Source organism: Falco cherrug, chromosome 8 (genome assembly GCF_023634085.1).
Source record: "Falco cherrug isolate bFalChe1 chromosome 8, bFalChe1.pri, whole genome shotgun sequence".
NCBI lineage: Eukaryota > Metazoa > Chordata > Aves > Falconiformes > Falconidae > Falco > Falco cherrug.
Window position 1 is genome coordinate 47202715 of NC_073704.1, and position 19874 is coordinate 47222588.

The 19874-nt window shown below is 40.1% G+C and overlaps 1 protein-coding gene across 1 annotated transcript in view; it reads right to left on the reverse strand.

Annotated features, from left to right (window-relative positions):
• RANBP17 (RAN binding protein 17) overlaps positions 1-16588 on the reverse strand; it is a 160931-nt gene extending 144343 nt beyond the window's left edge. The window contains exons 1-11 of the mRNA XM_027810312.2: positions 16547-16588; positions 15486-15632; positions 14469-14559; positions 13017-13183; positions 9562-9627; positions 8941-9045; positions 6174-6339; positions 3513-3586; positions 2938-3057; positions 2534-2680; positions 1245-1417 (exon numbers count right to left, since the gene is read on the reverse strand). Coding sequence (XP_027666113.1) covers positions 1245-1417; positions 2534-2680; positions 2938-3057; positions 3513-3586; positions 6174-6339; positions 8941-9045; positions 9562-9627; positions 13017-13183; positions 14469-14559; positions 15486-15632; positions 16547-16573 — 1283 coding nt within the window. The 5' untranslated portion in view covers positions 16574-16588. The remainder of the gene's footprint in view (positions 1-1244; positions 1418-2533; positions 2681-2937; positions 3058-3512; positions 3587-6173; positions 6340-8940; positions 9046-9561; positions 9628-13016; positions 13184-14468; positions 14560-15485; positions 15633-16546) is intronic.
• Between the last annotated feature and the right edge of the window lie 3286 nt (positions 16589-19874).

Below are 19874 nucleotides of genomic sequence, written 5' to 3' on the forward strand. Positions count from 1 at the left end.
AAACTGAATTTTCAGTGCTGATGGTGATGCTGATGAAGACAATGGCACACACTTCAATGGAGCTGGTCATGTCAGATGGCCTGACCCAGCAGCTCAGCCCTAGAGTGCTTCAGTGCTGGAAGCTGAGATGGAATGTTCCACTGAGTAGAGAAGAAAGCTGAGACATGAAAGTTCAACCCTGAGATTCCATTACAGAAAACCTGAAAAAAGAACATAAAAATGCCAAAAGAAGAGTAGGCTGGTTGACAGAAGAACCAGGAAAACTGGCTCCACCTGCAGCAGCTGCTTGTCCTTCCCTGCCCTCTCACTGGAACACTGAAAGCTCCCTTAGGTACTACTAATTCTTGTTCCTGAGACAAAGATAGAGAAGCTCAAGATTTTGAACCATTAGGAAGTCAGCCTTTAACAGACCTAGGGTGATAACACATGGCCAAACCCACCAACCTAGTCACTAAACAGTAAAATGACAGATTGCATCATTTGTAACCATGAGATTCTGGCAAAGATGAGACAAAAGAACAACAACAGTGAAGCTGAATGCACTTGTTCCTTACATAAACAGAGCAAATGAAATCACCTCAGTGATGTAAAATCGAAAAGGAAAAGCAGATGTGGCTTGTTCTGCAGTCCTGTATTCTGACATGAGATCCTACTAGCAGGAATTCATAAAAGCCCTTGGAGAAAATTAAATCCTTTAAACAATCTAAACACTTTTTTCTTATTTGCTGTATCATAGTGTGGGCTATAAGGTCATTTACTTAAAGTAGAAAACAGAAGATTTAAACTAAGAAATTTTTACTCTGCCAATTTCAATCTTGCCCCTCTGAATTGTTCTATTTGGTCTCACCCTTTCTTGTGCGTGGGGTTCATTCTGCTTTCCCCCATTACTCTACTCTCTGTAACACTAGAAAGTGACTCATCACGAAAACATGTCAAAGCTGAACAATATAGTGAATTTAGATAGTCTTAAAAAAAGCAAGGAAGGGACGGGGGGAATAAGCTTTTTTGAAAACACAAAGGCCCACGAGAGGAAAAACAGTAAGAATTTACATTTGATTTTGGCCTGGATTTAATAAGCAAAATAAGTAAAATGGTAGCAGCCAATTAAGATAATCTAAAGAAATCGCCATGGTAATCAGAATCAGAGTAGTTAGATTTTAAACATAGCCAAAATACAATATGCCAACAAATCAGAAAATTAAACATTCCATATTACAGTTTTAAAGTTGCAATTACAAGTTTACCTTATAACTACAGGAACACATTCCAGTCTAGAAGTAATATAAGCTTTTGTTATCTCTGGTGCGTATGTATCTAAGAGGTGGGGTTCTGCCGTTTTCACAAAAGGTACAGACGCTACCATTCTTTGCCACAGAGTTAGCAAATAATGAACACTATTTGGAGCAAACTCCCAGTGCTACAAGAAAACAAAACATACTTCTGTTAAAGCATCCCAGTGTAAAATTTTAGTTGTGAAACATGATGCTTTTCTCTTAGTAGTCTTATTTATTCACATAATTACTGAAGGACCCAGTCAGAGCTGAGGCATACTATGGCACACATCATAGCGTGGATACAGAATTACTTGTAGGCACTCTCACCTCCTTCAAGTGAAATCCATGACTCAAAACTCGGAGCTAGGCCTAGATTCTTAACATGGTAAGATTTCAGTGCCATAAAAGAGCCATTCAAAAATCCTAAATGTTAAGCAGAAAACTGTCTAGAGCCACCTAACAGGAAATGTGAAGAACAAAAATGCATCTCAGCTTCCTTTTCTCTTCCAAGCTTATGGAGCTGCTACGGGCAACTCAGGAATTCAAAAGTCAAAATCTTCTCCTAAAGGGTTGCTATCTTCAGCTGTTACTCTGAAGACCAGAGAAAGACCCTGGAAGAAATTCTAAAATAATAGTTGTGGTATTACTCAAACAGTGTGCATGCCTTCATCTTGAAGTGTTTTAAAAATAAATCTGGTAAAAATCACTGTGATATGAGTCCTTCTCATACTGATGTAGGTCCCTCAAAAATTTAGACATCATTCCACATAGCTTCTGAATCCAGCTCACAAGGGAACGTCATACTCAGCAGCTCAGCATATTGGCAAGTCTGTGTGTGTGTGTGTGTGTACATATATATATATATATTTGCACAAAGGCAGAACTCAAGAATATAGTCAGTGTAGGCACTTCGACGTTTACATGGGAGCACAGGTGTAAGTATTTTAGGGTTGGAAAAAGGATGTAGTTTGTTGGATTTTTTTTTTTTTTTTTTGACGGTGAGGACTAAGGCCGGAGGATTAACATCCATCTACCTCCTACTTCAGCTGTCATTTTCTCCCATTACTGAACTTCATTGGAAGAGTGGAAACCAGTTCTAGAGAATCTAGAAATCTGAGTTACATCATTGCCAAAATATATTTTTATGCAAAGACAAGCCCCACCACCTTCTCAAAAAACACCAACACAGAGAACCAGAATCAGCCCTCTTTGCCATTCAAGAGCTGAAAAAAAGAGAATACTTCTGTATATATTCTTACCTGTAGACTAGTAATAGTAAAATTTGCTATAAGCTGGATGACTTCTGGGTAATCTTTCACCATTACTAGCTCTCCTAGTTGATAGTTTGTCTTTAGCCGAGCCAAAAACCGACAGAATTCATGGTAATTACCTGGATCAGATAAACCCTAAATTTGAAAAAGCAAATTTTTAAAAGTTAAAAGCTTAATCTAATAGAAATTTTATGAACACTGTTGCTAATCAGGTGACAATGTTATATGCAGAGAGGTTTTGCTTTGTTTTGAATAGAAAAATCAAAGCGAACGGATGTCTGGCTGAAAGTAGGTTTGACAGATTCAGTAGATTAATCAAGACTGTAAACAGAAAAACAAATCCACAACTGTTTTAGCATTTCAAATCAATAAAATAAAAAATAAAGAGATACCTGTGGATTTTCAAGTATTTGTTTCACTCCTTTGATTAGATTACCAAGATATTTGGCACGTTCTGGATTGCTGAATAAAGACCTCCTTGCAGAAGCAAACTGAACTAAACAAGAAAGTGCCTGAAAAATAACAAAAAATAATCTAAGATTAAAAGAAATTAAACTTTCAGAATAATCTTTTCTTAATGCTTGGAGCAATCCAACCTACTGCTGTCTGTAGTTCATTCTGTGGCTGAAGATTATTTTTGCAGTAATGTCTATATGATCATTGAACAAAATATGGTTCGGTTTTAAAATTCCCTTTTATAACAGTTTCTGACTTCAAAATAATTGGATGGATGTTTTCTATGAGGCTGAGTAGTGCTGAACTACGGGAGGAAGGATTTGAATGCTTTCATATTCAGAAATGACAACTGGGGTTGAGCTCAAAGAAGAGTCATTGTGACTGGGCACTGAGTCAGGGGACTCATAACATGCTAATGCACAGAATAAAACAGGGTCTTTTGGACAAAGTACGCATGTAAAAAGACTATTTTCTGTAATTACTTGAGTGTAAATCACTATGTGTCACTTACTAACTGAGACAGCATTGGTGGAAGGGAATGATACAAATCAAAAAACAGGTCCAAGGTCTCTGGCTCCAGGAAGACTACGGAAAAAGATAAGTTGATTTTATATCACTCTCTACAAGCAATAATTAAATATCTTTAATAGAATCATCTTCTATTTATCAAAAACAATGAGTGAGATATCACTGTAGTTGAGAATAAACTATGAACAGATGCATTAATTAGTTCATTGTACAATATTAAACAAAGCACTATTCTCTTTTTATCAATTTAATCTACCGTACAGCTCATAAAGAATACTTCCCTTAAATTGCAGATGACTCAATACTTTGTCAGTTGCTTACGGAACTCTGTTCTGTAACAGATGCACATAAACTGATTTCTTCAAGTTACTACAGTAATATACTAAGACAAGACAGGTTCCAGATACTAAGGATTAGTTTAGTCTGTACTTAAACAAAGGTAAGTTTTTAACAAAAGCTCCACGGACTATCCTGAAGTCTACAGACTGATAAACAGAAAAAAATACTTTAAACACGAAGTTACCAATTCACTGTGGAATCACATCAAATGAACTGTACCATTATCCTGGTTTATGAAGGGGTAACACAAAGATAGAAAAAATTCACCAATAATTCTTAATTAAGTAATCCCACAAATTAAGTAACATTTCAAAGTTGTTCCATTTATAAGCATTACTTTATATGAAGACTTGTGTAAAATAAAGCATCACGTAACAAAGGTTAATTTCCTTAGGCACTCTCTGTGTTTAATGACTACAGGGAGATCCCTCTGTGGACAATTTAAAGTACCTAAATTAAAATCTTGGGAAAACCTATCCCTTTCTCCTTCCTAGGGGTTCTTGGGATATTACTGTCATTTACCCAAATTCAGCCTTTTGTCAGTATTCCCCTGCTTGCCATACATTACTGCTCTTCATCCCTCACACCGTAATTGGATGCTATTGTAGATTAATGGAGGAGAAATGGAATTATACATGGAAACTAATGAAGAACAGTATTGTTGAAATAAGGAGGAATATCAAAACACTACAGTGTGTCATGCCTTACAGGTAAGCCAGAGTTAAACCTCCCACCTTGGGTATGGAAAGCTGTGTAGCTGCTTTAGCTAGACATAACAGATTTCCCATCAGGCTCATTTATTTTGCCAAGAACCAGGATAAACCAGACAAGCAGCTCCATGCTGCTAGTGCCAAACTGCATCCATTATCCAAGGCAATTTCATTAAAGCTAGCTTGGACATTGCATGGCAAGGTTTTGATAGTGGGGGACTACAGAGGGGCTGCTGCCAGAAGCTTCCCCCGTGCCTGATGGAGCCAATGCCACCGGCTCCAAGGCAGACGCGCCGCTGGCCAAGGCCATCAGCGATGGTGGCAGCACTCTGGGATGATGTATTGAAGAAGGGGAACAGCTGCTGCGCAAGAGCAGCCAGAGGAGACGGGTGAGACTGTGTGAGCGCAGCAGCCCTGCAGCCCCCAGGTCAGTGCAGGGGGGCGGGGGGGGCTCCAGGCGCAGAGCAGAGACCCCCCGGCAGCCTGTGGGGAGCCCCCGGCCAGGCAGGCTGTGCCCCCAGCCCATGGAGCTCCATGGGCGAGCAGACCCCATGGCAGGGGGTGCCCGCAGAGGGCTGTGACCCACGGGCAGCGGTGCTGGGGCAGCTCCGGGCAGGGCCTGTGGCCCCTGGGGAGGGGACAGGGCTGGGGACAGGGCTGGGGTCCCCCCTGGGGCCGGCTGGGCCTGGGGGGCTGCACCCCGTGGGGGTTCCACACTGGGGCCAGGCAGAGAGTGAGGACCCTCCCCTGAGGGGGAAGGAGCAGGGACAGCAGGTGAGGGACTGACCCCAGCCCCATTCCCTGTTGCCCTGCACTGCTGGAGGGGGGAGAGAAAATCGGAAGTGACCTTGACCCTGGGAAGAACGAAGGCGTGGGGGCAGTTGTTTTAAGATTTAGGTTTACTTCTCATTAACCTACTATGATTTGATTAGTAATAAATTAATTTTCCCCAAGTTGAGTCTGTTTTGCCCATGACAGTAACTGCTGAGTTATGTCCCCGTCCTTATCCCGACCCACGAGCCTCCTGTTGTGTTCCCTCTGCCCTGCTCAGCTGAGGAGGGGGGCGATGGAGCGGCTTTGGTGGGCACCTGGAGTCCAGCCAGAGTCAACCCACCACAGACATATTTATAGTAGACCACCATCTGCACTGCGTAAGCCCAGGAAACCAAACCTCTGGAGTCCAATAGCCTAGATGCAACCCTTCTGCTGCCTTCATTAACAAGCTACATACTAGAGCACACTAGAAAAAATAACCTCAGTTTTCTCAACAGGAAGAAGTCAAGAGAAAATAGACACACTACACATGCTGTACCTCTTCAAGGTGTTCGTATGCCAGGAATGAGAACTGTATTCAGTGTCTAATTAGGATAATTTGATTTACTGTTAATGTCTATGTTATAGACTACCTTTATTATTTCTGTCTGTGAAAATAAGAGTAAGAAAAGTGTGAGAGAAATAGCAGAAGAGGTTTACTAATAACTCACCAGCAAAAAACTCTACTTCACATTAAAAATTATTTTACAGGTATTGTGACTAAGTAAGTTACACAATCCACTGGGTATAGACTTCAGACTACTAACAGTTACGATTCTTACTTGTTCTCCAGTTTGTTGGAATCTGCACAGTGCACAGGTCATCTGCAGATTCATCAGCTGAATTTCCAATGAAATCAAAATTAAGGCAGTGTAGTACAAGCTTCAAAAGTTGCATTGCTAGACTTTGTTGCTGTTGGTCCTGAAGGGTTAAAGGTTTTGCCATAAGCTAAGGAGAAAAGAAATCTTGTTAGGCCACCTGCACAGAACGTACTTTAAAAAAATTTTTGAAAAGGACAATGTTTGGATATTAAACTGCACAGTTTAGAGCAAAAAAACACATACTAAGAGAAAAACAAATTCTTCAACAATAAAAAAGGATAGTCTTTCCCTAAAGGCAAGGGGAAAATCATTACTACCACCTCAGAGGCATCTACCATGTCAGGCTACAGCTCCCAGACTCGTACGTAATTTTAAAAAGCCTAGTGATTTGTAAAACCCTTTTGCATAAAATACTTCTAGGTAAAACTCAGCATGTCACTGACACTGTTTGTTACAACAGTGCTAACGTTCACTGCAAGAATTAAACTGTAAGGTTTCATGTTTTTCTCTCTCAGTTACTCCCGACCAGTGTGGAGCAGATATCGTTTAAAATCATATGAGTAAAAAAATATCTCAACAATTGGTTATTTTTCAGTTTGATGTCCAGACTGCTAAACAGTACAAGTTTCACAGCATGCATACTCAAAGACTCTTCCTTTGGCAAGTCTAGAAAAACCTGGTGTTAAAAAACAATGAAATTAACAGTCTGTAATCTGAATGTAACAATTTACAACACCTCTATAAATACAGCAGACTGTCTCTACTGCTTTATAACCACTGTAGTGTCAGAATAAGAAGGTACTTTGTAAGCAAAACACTACTACCTCAAGATGACACATACTATATAAAGGCACTGAAAACAAACGTCAGATTCATTAGTCACTGATGCAGTTCATGAACATTAAAAAGAAATTTGACATTTCATCTAGGAAAACAATAAAATAAATGCAAATGCAACAACTTTATCTAGTTCATCTACTTCTTATTTAGATTCAAAGTCACATCTCTTAAGCTCATTAACAAAAAGTTGTAAAATTTGTATGTTAGCAATTAAAATCAACTGTGTGTCATTAGATGCCTCATGAACTTGACAACTGTTGTACCACATTAGAATTGTCACTAAATTATGAATTCAGCTTTGATATCAACATTGAATTTCTGTACATCTTGTATAAACATAACGTGTTTTACCACCAACCCTCTCTGTAACTTCTAAACTCTTGGGACTATTTTAGTGATTCCACATTTGTTACTTGAGTGTATTTTTCAGTGTATTATAGACACTGAAATATTTCTAAACCCAGTTTCCTATACTGATGCTGGCATTATAAAGATACTAATTATAACTTTCTTGTATTTCTGTCTGGAAATCTGCGTGATGTCACTCAGACAAATGTTTCAACATACGAGAGACCAAAAAAGTACCTGCAGACCACATGAACTTGAAGAAAGCTAGGAAGCAGCTGCCGCAGGATACAGGTTCTTACATACAGATTAACTGTGTAATGGTGTTTACTATATCCAAGAAGATTCTTCCAAAAAAATCAGATTCTTCTAAATTATATGTAATATGCAATTCCAGCACTGATTTAAAACATCTTGTGTTCATTAGCAAAGGCTTACATATTATTTAACTGCTTTCTATATTGAAAATATACTGCTGGTCACCTGAGCACTGGTAGTTGACCACATGTGCCTTTTAAATTTATTGCACATGTGAGGCAAAACATGCTAGCTAGACTAAAAACATACTGTGAAAGAAATCTAAGCTAAAACAGCTTATCTCGTTTTTTACAGCAGTACCTCAATCACATATCTCAACCTTAAGAATTATACCTTTAGCCAGAAAGTAACTGCTGCCATTATCTACTGACCCACAGTGATGGCATCTGTGCTTGAATTCTTAGCTTAAATGCATCTGTCCAAATTGCAACACACAATTCAGTAGTTTTTCAGAAAAACTGAATAAACCAGCACTCCCAAATAAGTCAAAGAATAGAAATCAGGCAACATTTAAAAAATAAGCTGCTCTCTAAAGCAAAAAGTTGCTTGATCTTAAGAGAAATAGAAAGGGACCTCATGGTGCCACTTCCACTGTAATGGAAGGTCTTGATCAGCACAAAATGGAAAGGGCAAATTCCAGCTGTGATTTCAGTTCAGCCTGTGTGGTCCTGAGACACCTAACTTAAGAGCACATTGTTCTTCACCACCTCCTGTCAAGGGTCTTGAGAGGCTGAATTACCCCAAAACATTACAGAGAGGATAAAGGAACTAGTGAAGGAGAAAAACACCCTTGGCCAGATTTGACTGTGCTGCAATACCACAAGATAGACAATTTGTCTGTCCTCTTGGTTGCTCCTAAGGGTTCAGTAAATAATTCTTTTAGCAAATACTGAGATGGTAGGCCCAGCAAAACTGAGATTCAATTAAATTAAGAAAAACATCAAAAAAAGACGACAAGCTCAGAATTTGTATTGCTCACCCTTTACGGCAAGATATAAAGAGAGATGGCACAGACAGAAAGATTGAGAGACAGACAGCAAGAGATATATGGAGAGAAGACGACTGGAATTCTTGTCTTTGAACGTGGTTTGGTCACATGAGCTTAACTGGGTGTCACGTAATCCATTTAAGTACACAACTCATCAACTCACAAAATAAGTACTCAAACCGGGACAATTATAATGTTACAATTTAGGTTCAATTATGAAGAGATGAAGAGCCTCACCTCCTTCAAAAGAGAACACGCGAGCATCAGTATGTCCTTTAGAGAGGTGTCACGAAACGAGGTAGCTATTTTACGATGTTTTGCTGAAGGTCTCGAATAATCAACCTAAGAAAAGTTAGGACAGAATAAACAAATGCTCCTTCTTTGCTAAAACTAGATGATAAGTATACCTGGCAGGTTAATTATCTGAGACTAGAAATGAAAGTTATAGTCCGGCACTAAACACAAATCTTGACAGCTTCCTCAAGCGCCTCCTTTTTTTTCCTTTCAGGGTTGTCTCTCTGGATGGAAAGGTCTTAGGCACTTCCCCAGGTTAAGATGCAAGCAAAATAAAATCATTAGCAGAAATAAAATTCACTTTGCTTTGCTAGTTCTAGTGACTGTGATGAGAGAAACTTTACCCTGTATCAGGTATGGTATCTATCTGGTACAGGTAGATTCCCTGCATTAAATTTCTTTTTCCTCTTTATATTTCGGTAGGGAAGAAGGTGTATTAATCCTTTCATGTCTAAGAAATGTTCCTCCAAACATTTTTATGGAGGGCAGAAACATTCAACACACAGCTTTATCAGCAATACATGCATCCCTGGCAGATGGAAAAAAACAACCAAACATGCTTACTAGATTCATTTCCTGAGTCAGTTCTGAGAGAATCATTACTCCTATTATATAATGGTCCACAGTGCCCTACAGAAAAAAACAGACAGCATTGCTCAAACATCATGGCTTGCAGTTAGCGTTTTCCAACATTTCTAGAATCAGATTTCATTCGTATTTTCAAACATTCCTTGAATCAAGAACAACTTTTAGGCCGATATATCCTAAGCCGTTCAGAAGGCTTTCATGCCAAATTCTATCAACACTAATAGAACTAGACCTTCAAACTCCCTAATCAGCTCTGAAAAAAACAAACCTCTTATTGTAAATTTTAAGAATTGTGTGATAACAAAAACACGTCTGAAGATAAGACTCTTAAGTAACCACAGTCTAGAAATTCACTATTAGACACTTCTCACAGGTCTGTTCAGTATTTTCAAGCTGTTAAGGCAAACTGAATGAAATCCAAACCATTAAAAATAATTAAGCCATCATGGATGAAAAAGATCACAGTACATCCTACAAAAAAAAACCCCAAAACCTTTTGAAATGCTAACTATAAAAAAACCACACCAATTCTCTTTTCTCCACAGAGGTATACAGTGCACTAGTTTGAACTGAATGATACAGTCAGTCTCTGAGATCTTGTGTCTAAAAAGCGAGGCAGTAGCATCTGATGGTGCGATCTGATCATCAATACTTAAGTTCTTGGAATGTTTTGAAATTTAGATACAATGCAGAATTTTGCATTTATTTAATAAAATTTAGCTGTCTTCACTGAGCTACTACAAAGCATTTATAGAAAAATTAAATCTGCTTTTTAAAAAACAATTAAAATCAACCGCAGTTAGGCCTTGCCATTGAGTCAGGGGGAAGCTAGCTCTACTTTCACAGCTGCAGTCTGCAGCCTCAGCTCCCCTGGTACCCAAAAAGCAATGTCATCCCTATCAAAATTTTCCTGGTATTTGTCACAATCACACTGATTTTTGCAACTCTGAAGATCACCCGACGTTCCACTAACGAAGAATCTGGCAACTTACCAAGGGGCCTAACTTTTCGCTGTTGTGTATTTTTTATTACCATTTGCCAAAGCAAATCAGAAGAGGAAATTTCAGAGAATTCTCAGGCAACATTTGTATTGCTGCCCTATCTGCATGCAGTAAGATTAAACATCCTATACTGTAATATGAACACAACTTTCTTTTACATTTCAAATTCTTAGTATAGTCTATATGAATGTTCCTTAGATTGCACAAACCTGCAAAAATGGAAAAAGCAACCTCCCCTTTTCCACAGGTGTGAAAAGCTGCGTGGTGAATTATGAAGGAGTTGGGAACTGAACTGCAGACCCAGCCGCTAATCCCTTTTGCTATATTAAATCACATTCAAATTTACACTGAATGAACTTCAATCTGGAATGCTAATGCATATGTATTTGAAACTACCATATGCTAATTATTAACATATATTAGTATTGCTTAGGGATTATTTTTTCAATTTTTATCTAAAATTTAATTCACTAGTAGATCTATGGCTTAATTTTCTTTTCTACAGGAATTCTTAATTTAACTAAAGAAATCTCTTAAGAAGCTAAATTTTGTATTTAAATCTCTATTTTTAATGAGCTACACACTGAAGAGTCACACTGCAATCATTTTAATAATAAATGTAAAATCCAATTACAGTACATTCATAAAAATAACTGCAAAACGATGGAGAAGTATACTTGAGTTTCTTTTTAATAAACAGAATATTGCAACTTATCTTTTATTAGACATTCCCAATGTAACTCAAAAAGTACATTAACTTGAACAGTGTTATAAACAAAGTAAGACTGAAAAACAAATGAGAAACTCACTGGCAAGCAACATAAACTATTAACTTCACGTTTTCTTGCTGAGTTGCCAGGATCACCACACATACTGGATCATTTTGCAAGTAAATCTCCGAATAGTTTAAATTTTCTGATTATTTTTTCTCAAAATAAGTACCAGGCTTTACGTTCACAGGGACACTCAGAAAGAGTGTATTAACTTTTAAAGCAGATTAGCCATCTCCTAGAAAACTTACTAAGAACCATTTTATACATGTTAAATGTATGAAATAACCAAATCTGGCTAATAACCCATGACATCCAATCAATTTCTCCAAACTTAATTTGCAGAAGATGCTGTATATCCTGTATCTTTAGGCACTGTGCCTGATGGTACTTATTCTAGATGCGACATGTAAATTTGCATAGTGAACAGTCCACAGCAAAAGATTGCACTCTGACATTAGGAGAAATTACTTCCAATTTTCAAATACTGTATACCAAGATCACCTCTCTATCCTGTAATGCACCTTCTTTGTACCAGTGACCAATGCAGTGGGGGAACAGTAAATAATGTGGAAGGAAGTGTAAAACAAGAACGTTTCTGCCTCATCGAATTACTTGAGAGGGAAGATGAGTGATCTTTCATCCCAAACTCCCCCATGGTCCTACCTAGAATGCGTAATTCCTTTGATATGTTAAATAACATACATTTATTACCTGTCTCCCTGTATTGTACAGCATAAACCTAGGATAGAATGTTTTGGGGGTTTTATTCTACTCCTCTTTACACGTATAAGTGAACATACATACATACATGCATGCATGCAGGTATCTAAGTACCCATGCACACGTATGAATCATCAGCTTCTCAAAAGTCAAAAAAGAGTGGGGCAAACAAGGACCACAACCATATAACATATATATATAGTGTCTTGCAATTCTGTGTACCACAGTTCTATCTTTATTTTATCTAACTTTATCTGAAACTTTATCGGAAGTTTCATTAGTAACTTCAGAAGCCAGGTTATCTAGTGATTTTTGCTAAAAATTTAAGTGCTGGTGGAGTCCCACCGCTTACACTGAAAAGCAATAATGTAAGACTGTAACAGTGAACATTCCAACAAATAATTTGTAAAGGTATCTTTTTGATCAACTCTCCATGACAGCCACTTGAAAAAAATACATTTGAACTAGTTCCACACAATTTTAGCAGTGGCTATTACAAATAGCACAATCAGATTAATTCTTTATAACATTTGACAGTCTCACTCTTCAGATGGTGCACTACCAGTGTTTCTAACCACATAACTGGAGCTAATATTATTAGAAATCTAACTCCACATCAGTTCAAAAAAATTAAGGCAGTAAATAGAAAACAGTGGCTATGTTTTACAACCATAGAGAAACAGTGCTTTGGAAAAAGAAAACCAACAAAAAGACGTGACAGCGCTATGAATGCTGTGAGGCATCCAAACCCACAGTCTCACACAAGTATCAAACCCACCCTGGTTCTTCACTGTAAGGTGATCTTCCATTTTAGGCAATGCTCTTCACACTTTTTCCACCCAAGTGTATAAAAACTAACTGACATTAACATGCCGATCACTAAAAATGAAGAGGTCCCAACAGAAAAAAATGACAGAAGTGAACAATTGTTTCCTACCTGCAAAAATTTTTTTACATCAGCAATAATGTCTCTGAAGATGAGCTGATCTTTCAGTACCTCAAACCATCCTAATTTTGTAATTCTAGCAATGACTTGAACAAGAGCTTGGATGACAAAAGGAGCCAGTTTGGGTTGAGATGCTACATAGTTGAGAATGTAATTTCCTGTAAAGAGGCATTTTAAAATAAGCAACACAAGTCTTCTGTAAAGAAAATTAATTAAATGGTTCTAATAGAAACTTAAGGCATGGATTTTTTAAAAACTCTATATTCTTATCATTATAATGTACAATAACTCTAAGTTACATTAAATCATTAAATACAGCTAAACATTCAGTAGCACAAAGCATGTTACAGACATGATCATTACTCTAGGACACACATGACAACAGTTTGTGAATTCAGAGAACTGGCAGGTAAAACAAGAGTAATGTTCAATTATGGTCCTGTACACTGGGCACTGATTATTTCACTGTAGCAGCAGTTTTCATAGCCAACTTAAGATCCACAGAAGTTTTTTCATACAAAAGACCCTACTGAACGTTCTCAATTCAGTCTAGAACATCGCCTTGAGTAACTCATACTGCAGCTGCACAAATTCCTCTCTAACTAGAAGGAAGTTAACCCGTTTCAAAAGCTGTTTAAATGTATAATATTATTTATTCGTTTTATCATTTAATCATTTAATATTTATTTATTTAATATTTATATTTATTTATAATTTATAATTTATAAATAATAATTATTTGATATCTATTATTAATATTATATTGATTAGTTGATTTTTACCTAAAAAAGCATTGAAATCTTATCAGAAGCAGATCCTCAGCCGTGTATTCAGAGTACTACTATCCACAGACCTGACAGAACAGTGCAGATTTTCTAAAAACCTAAATCAAATTATATTCTCCTTGTGCAAAGCCTTTCATTGAAAGTTAACACTTATACTATACATTGAAACTTAAAGTGCTTACTCTTACAAGATATACCGCAAGTAAGAACCTGCCCTGGCATGACTTTCACAGATGTTAAGAGCTGGTCATGAGCAATGTTACATCTAAATGACGGGCGGGTGTAGTAGCAGTATCTGCAACTTTCATTCTTTACAAACACGTACTACATCTCTTTAGCATCTTGTGGGAGAAATACAAAGTCTATCTTGAAAAAATTAGTGGTTTTTTTTAAATATGAAGTAGTCTGAGCTAACATCTTTATTTATTTTAATTTAAAAACCAGGAAATGCTATTTGTGAGCTAACACCAGAGAAATGAGGAAAGATCTCACTATCACTTTTATGTTCACTCTCACAATTACTACCTTATGAATAACAGGCTTTGTAAATGGAAAGAACTAGAGAAAAAAACAGAATATCCACTGAATGATTAGTGTGTTAACATGAAGTTTTATACCCAACTAATATAATAAAATTTTAACCACAGATGGTACTTACGAATATCAATTCTTTGTTCGATAGGTAAAGGAGATGCCCTGCCTACAAGCTTAGACAGGCATGTTGCTGCTAGAAGCTGAGCATAGGATGTCTACAAAAAAACATCAAAAGACATTATTCAAAAACAGGCAGGGGAAATAATTCAAAACCTGATAAATGATCAATAAACCAGACTGGTTATCAGGTTTTGGTTATGTTTGTTAAGTATACCAAAAAGTTGTAAAAGATGTATTTTAATAACAACTTTGTTTCACCACAAACATAAATTACAAAACACTAATAAAAAGTGAAAACCTAGAACTATCATCCCTTTTCATGGAAAGCATTCATCTCAAAGTAATTTCACTATTCAGTGCAGTTCTTCAGTTTTGAAACCTATTTTAAATCACTTTTACCATGGGTGTAGCCCTGGATTAAAGATATTTTTTCATGTGTTTCCTCTTTTTCTTTCTCTTTTTGCATTATTTGAAAAACACAGCAAGAAGTATGCTACACTCAGCTTGGACCATCAAGTGAGAATCAACTCCCCTATCACTTTATCCAGAGTTCAGCGTGACATCAAACACCAAAAATGAAACTGACTAATGATAAAAGAATGGTTTAAACTAACAAACAGATAAACAGTTTAGGGAAATTTTTTTAATATTTTTTCATTTTAGCTAATAGCCAGAAACAAGAACAAAGTGATGTTCAAACATCACATTATACCACATTGTGTCCCAACACTGCTCTACAGTTGACACAATCCCTGATCACAATCATTCTGAAAGTACCAAAGGCTAAGATGCTTTCTCTTTTTGTCCCTGACATCTCCAATGCAAGGTATTGTCACTCATACAAAGGCCACCCCCAAATGAAAAAACTTCTAGAATCGTTTACGAAACAGAGTACGTACGAAAAAGAGAAAAGTATTTTGCCTTTATTGTACTGACACAGTAATGCCCACGACTGAGAAACCTATGTGAGTTTCCACAAGCATAATGACATTTATGGATAACACATCTTTCAGATACTTACTGTTCCTTGTTCCAGTAGAAGCTGGCATTGGCTAAGACATTCTGGGCTATCAATAAGTTCCAAAAGTACCTTCTCAGCTTGCATTCGTTGTGCTAGATCAGTTCCTTCATATAGGTGGTTACATAGTACTTCCAGTTCTGCCAGACTCTGTTAGGAAGAACACAAGTGAAACTTCCATGAAGACTTTTCAACCACATCAGACCTCTTCAAGTGTTTATAAGCCTAGAAACTACACCAGTAACATGAACTGCTACCTATGCTAAGTTTTCCAGTTGATTCACATTTAAATTACCGAAACCCAGGAAGCTTTCTATGACAAGAAGACAAAAATAACTCTGAAAATTGAGTTTCCATTTCTCATTCTCTCAGCTACCAAAGTATTTTTTAATATGGTTCAATCCCTCTGTTTTTCTGAGTCTTCAGATGAGAAGTCCATGGCTTTTCCAAGGAGAGATGAAGAGACAGAGAACAGTGAATAGTTTGAGCTACGTTGCTTGGAAAACTACAGGCGAATTTCATTTTAAAAGCTGCAATTACTCATCAAATTACTATACCTGGAAAAAATTAGCATTGCCTATATCTGTTGATACAAATATCAGCAAAAGATGGGACAATTCAGAGGCTACTGTAGCAACAGAAGAGCTAAAATTCCTCTCTACTTAGAAGCTGAAAAAGTTCTGTTTGGTAAAGGTGTGTGTGTGAAATATCTCTCTCCCATGCTAGGGACAAGATTTATATCTACTAGTCACTGTCTCACAGGAGAGATTAACCCTTTAAGCGTATTTCAAAATCATTACACAAACAGAAGTTTTAGAATCCATCAGGTTTCCAAAGCCACCTTATCATTAAAAAAACCAAAAAAGACCACACATGGTCTTTTCACCATTTTTGTTGTTGTTATGCATGTGAAATCCCTGGCTTTGATCAGTTTTTTCTGAATTTCAGTAATGACAACATTTTAAGAGTCCCTGATCTTCAGTCCAAAAGTAGCCATGTACTTGTTCTTTTGAAGGAATGTTAAGAAATAGCACATTTGCTTCTGGAATAAGCAGATCAAATACCTCAAAGGCTGAGCCCAACAGAGACATCCTTTGTTTCTGTTCTTCCCCCGCTATGGTTAGAGAGAGTGGAGGAAAAATAAGGAACAGGTAACAACCCCAGCAACACAATTTTAAATGAAGCAAGATCCATGCAAATTAAAGTGAAAATTAAGATGCATAAATGCAAGCAGCATACACATTAGGGAAAATGTAATACTGCACACAGTTGGGGTAAAACATGGGAATAAGGACATCTAGCAAAGATAGTTTTCAGATGGAAATTGCAATGCGTGTTTCCCTAACGGAACAATTCCAATACCATCTGAGAAGCATGAACCAAATTGTCACATCATAACCAGCAAAAGTTGAAGACTCTCCTATATCTGATCTGAAAATTGACTTTCAAGTCTGGACAAACTTGGCAGTAAGTTAGAGAAAGTCCAGAATGCAACTGGGATATCAACCCTGTCACTAAGGTTGAAATCACCTGTCTGCTAACTGGCATTTAATTAGGAAACCATTTATAAGCTGGCTAAGCAATAATTTATACACAAAGTGGATTTACGAAGAATTAATAGTGGATTTCAAGAATTTCTGCACTTCTAATGCACTGTATTAATATATTAAGGTTACACTGAAATTTAGGCTAAGAATCAGAACTAATTCCTTGTTTACAAGTTAAAACTGTGAAGCATTTTACCTGAAGGACAATGAGGGAATTTTTAAAGCAAGCCTGAACGAGAACTAGGTAACAACCCTCAGAGACAAGCTGGTTTATCAGATATTGAGACTGATGACCTGCAGCACTTTGAAATGCTTTATCTGGACACGTTTGGTCTCAGGAGAACGTTATGACAAATTTTCTTATTGGTGGGTTGGAGGTACGGCCAGAAATTGCTCAGAATTCTCAGGCTGCCAAGGACATTGTTAGATGCTCTCTGGGTTGTATTTTATGCGTAGTATTGAGGAAACATGCTGATTTTCCTTGATTCTGATCATGAAACCAAAAAATGCAACTTGAAATCAGCAAATACAACCACGTGGATGACAGCAACTCAGCTGAGCAACAGATATTATTTAACCTTATCAAGAAAAAAATACTCATAGAAACCAATGAGAAGTGAAAAATTGGCTCTCTATATTAAATATACACTTCCTTCAAGAAAACAGCCGACTGCCACAATCCCTTTTTTATAGCAGGGCAGAACACGTGAAACTGATGCCTTTGGATACCTCCTTTACTCAAACCCTTATCAACAGCTGAAAGGTGATGCCTAAGAAAACAAGTATTGTGTCAGTGAAGAGGATCTAGCAGTTAGATGCTGGCTGCTTTAAGTGAGTCAGGAGTGGAAACAGACTTGTATAAAAAGCTGCATTTTCGGTCACAAAGTGTAACTTTTTCCAAGAAACAGAATGGCATCCTAATGAAAACGGTTAGATACAGTGAATTTTTCCCCCCCTGCTTGTCACACTTTCGTAATAGTCAAGATTAAGTTAAACGAAGTTCTCCAGATCCTTCTGGTCCCACCTCTCCAGCTCTCCGAAGACGGCGGCAGCTCCTACCAGGCTGTGAAAGGACCAAGGGCCAGAAGTGCTGGGGCCAGCCCCGGCGCAGCCCACCGGGCAGGCGGCCAAGGAGCCCAGCACACTGGCAGGCAACCAGGTAGGTTCCTGATCAAAGTTTTGCTGACACCGACAAATTCCCACAGACATTTTGATTTTAATCAGCATTTTCTGACTGAAAACATTCTATTAATAAAGTTCCAGCTCTACGCGAGAGCAACAGGACAGGCATCACTGCTGAAACACCAGTGTTTAAAAAAGAAAAAAAGAAGGAAAAAGAAACATAGGGATTTGGGTACGAGGTGTTAACAAAAGGTATCTTAGTGGTCCTTTCATGTACTATGCCTGGCACCCACGTATTTAAATAAACGCCTAAAATGGCTTCTCTCACGCTGCCCGGGCTCGCTGCCTGCCATCCCGCCGCCGGCGAGGGGCTCGGGCCGGACGCCCCGCCGAGGGTCCCGCCGCCCCGCGCCCGCCGCCCGCTGCCGCTCCCTCGGCCACGGCCCGCGGAGGGGCTGCCCGGGCCGCGGCGGCGCCCTCAGGAAGCAGCGGCCGCAGGCGAGCAGGTGCGGCTACCTCAGGCAGGCGGGCTGCAGCCGCACAGCGAGCGGGTCCCGAGCAAACTCCAGGGAGAGACACAGACCCACCCACCGCCACCTCCGGCCGGCCCCGCCGCCCCCAGCGCCACACCGGCCCGCACCCCGCCCACACTGGGACATTTACAGCTCCAGCCGCCCCCCACCAGCCCCGCCAGCCTCCCGCGCCCCCAGCCCACCCGCGACCGCGACCTCGCCTAAGCGCCCCGACGGGCTCCGGCTCACCCCAGCACGGCCCGCAGCTGCCCGGGCAGCGCCCGCCTCTCCGCCGGGGCGAGCTCCGCACCGCCCGGTCCCCTGCACCCCCCGGCCGCAGCCGCCCCGCTCGTCCCCCACGTCTCCTCCACGCCTCCCCAGCACGTCCCTGTGCCCCCCCCGAGCCCCCGGCCCTCCGCCGCGCCGACAGGCCCCCCCGCGGCCGCGGCCCCGCACGGCCCGCCGCGGCCCCCCCGGCCCCCGCCGCTGCCCCCTGCCATGCCGCGCCGGCCGCACTGACCTGGACGCGCAGCGCCATCTTCCCGAGCGGCGCGGGGCGCGGGCCGCAGGGAGGGGCGGCGGGCCCCAGCAGGGCTAGGGGGCAGTGCCGAGCCGCGCCGGGCCGGCCGGGGGCGAGGGGCGGGGGGGCGGGGCCGGCGGCGCGCGGGCAGGGGCTGCCTGGCGCGAGGGGGGCGCGGCACCGACCCCACCGGGGCCAACAGGCGCCGCGCGCGGGAGGCGCCATTTTGTCCGAGCAGCGGCCGCGGGGCCGCCAGGCGCTCCTGGCGCTCCGGGGCGGCAGCCGTGCGAAGGCGACTGCCCTGACTGGAAGGGCCGTGATTGTCGCTGGGTACCGCGTTCAGGTGCTGCTGTAAGGCTGCATTTGGCTCTGCGCAGGGCAGGTTTAGACACCGTTTCCCAAGAATTTACTCCCAGGTTGTGACAGCACCAGAGAAAGGAGAGCTTCCCTCAGTGAACGTCAGAGCTTCATATCACACAGTCCACGAGAGGTTTTAAGAATACTCCCAGTTTCACAGCCAGCAGTTCACAAGTTGCATGGATGTAATTCAATGTACCGTTAATTTCCTACATTTATAAATCAACAGCCAATAAGCATGAGCCAAGCCACCATGGCACTGCTCTATCTGTGCTTCTTGAAAGGTCCAAACCAAAGCCTGTGGTGCTGAGGCGGTTGTTGGGGCAGCACCAAA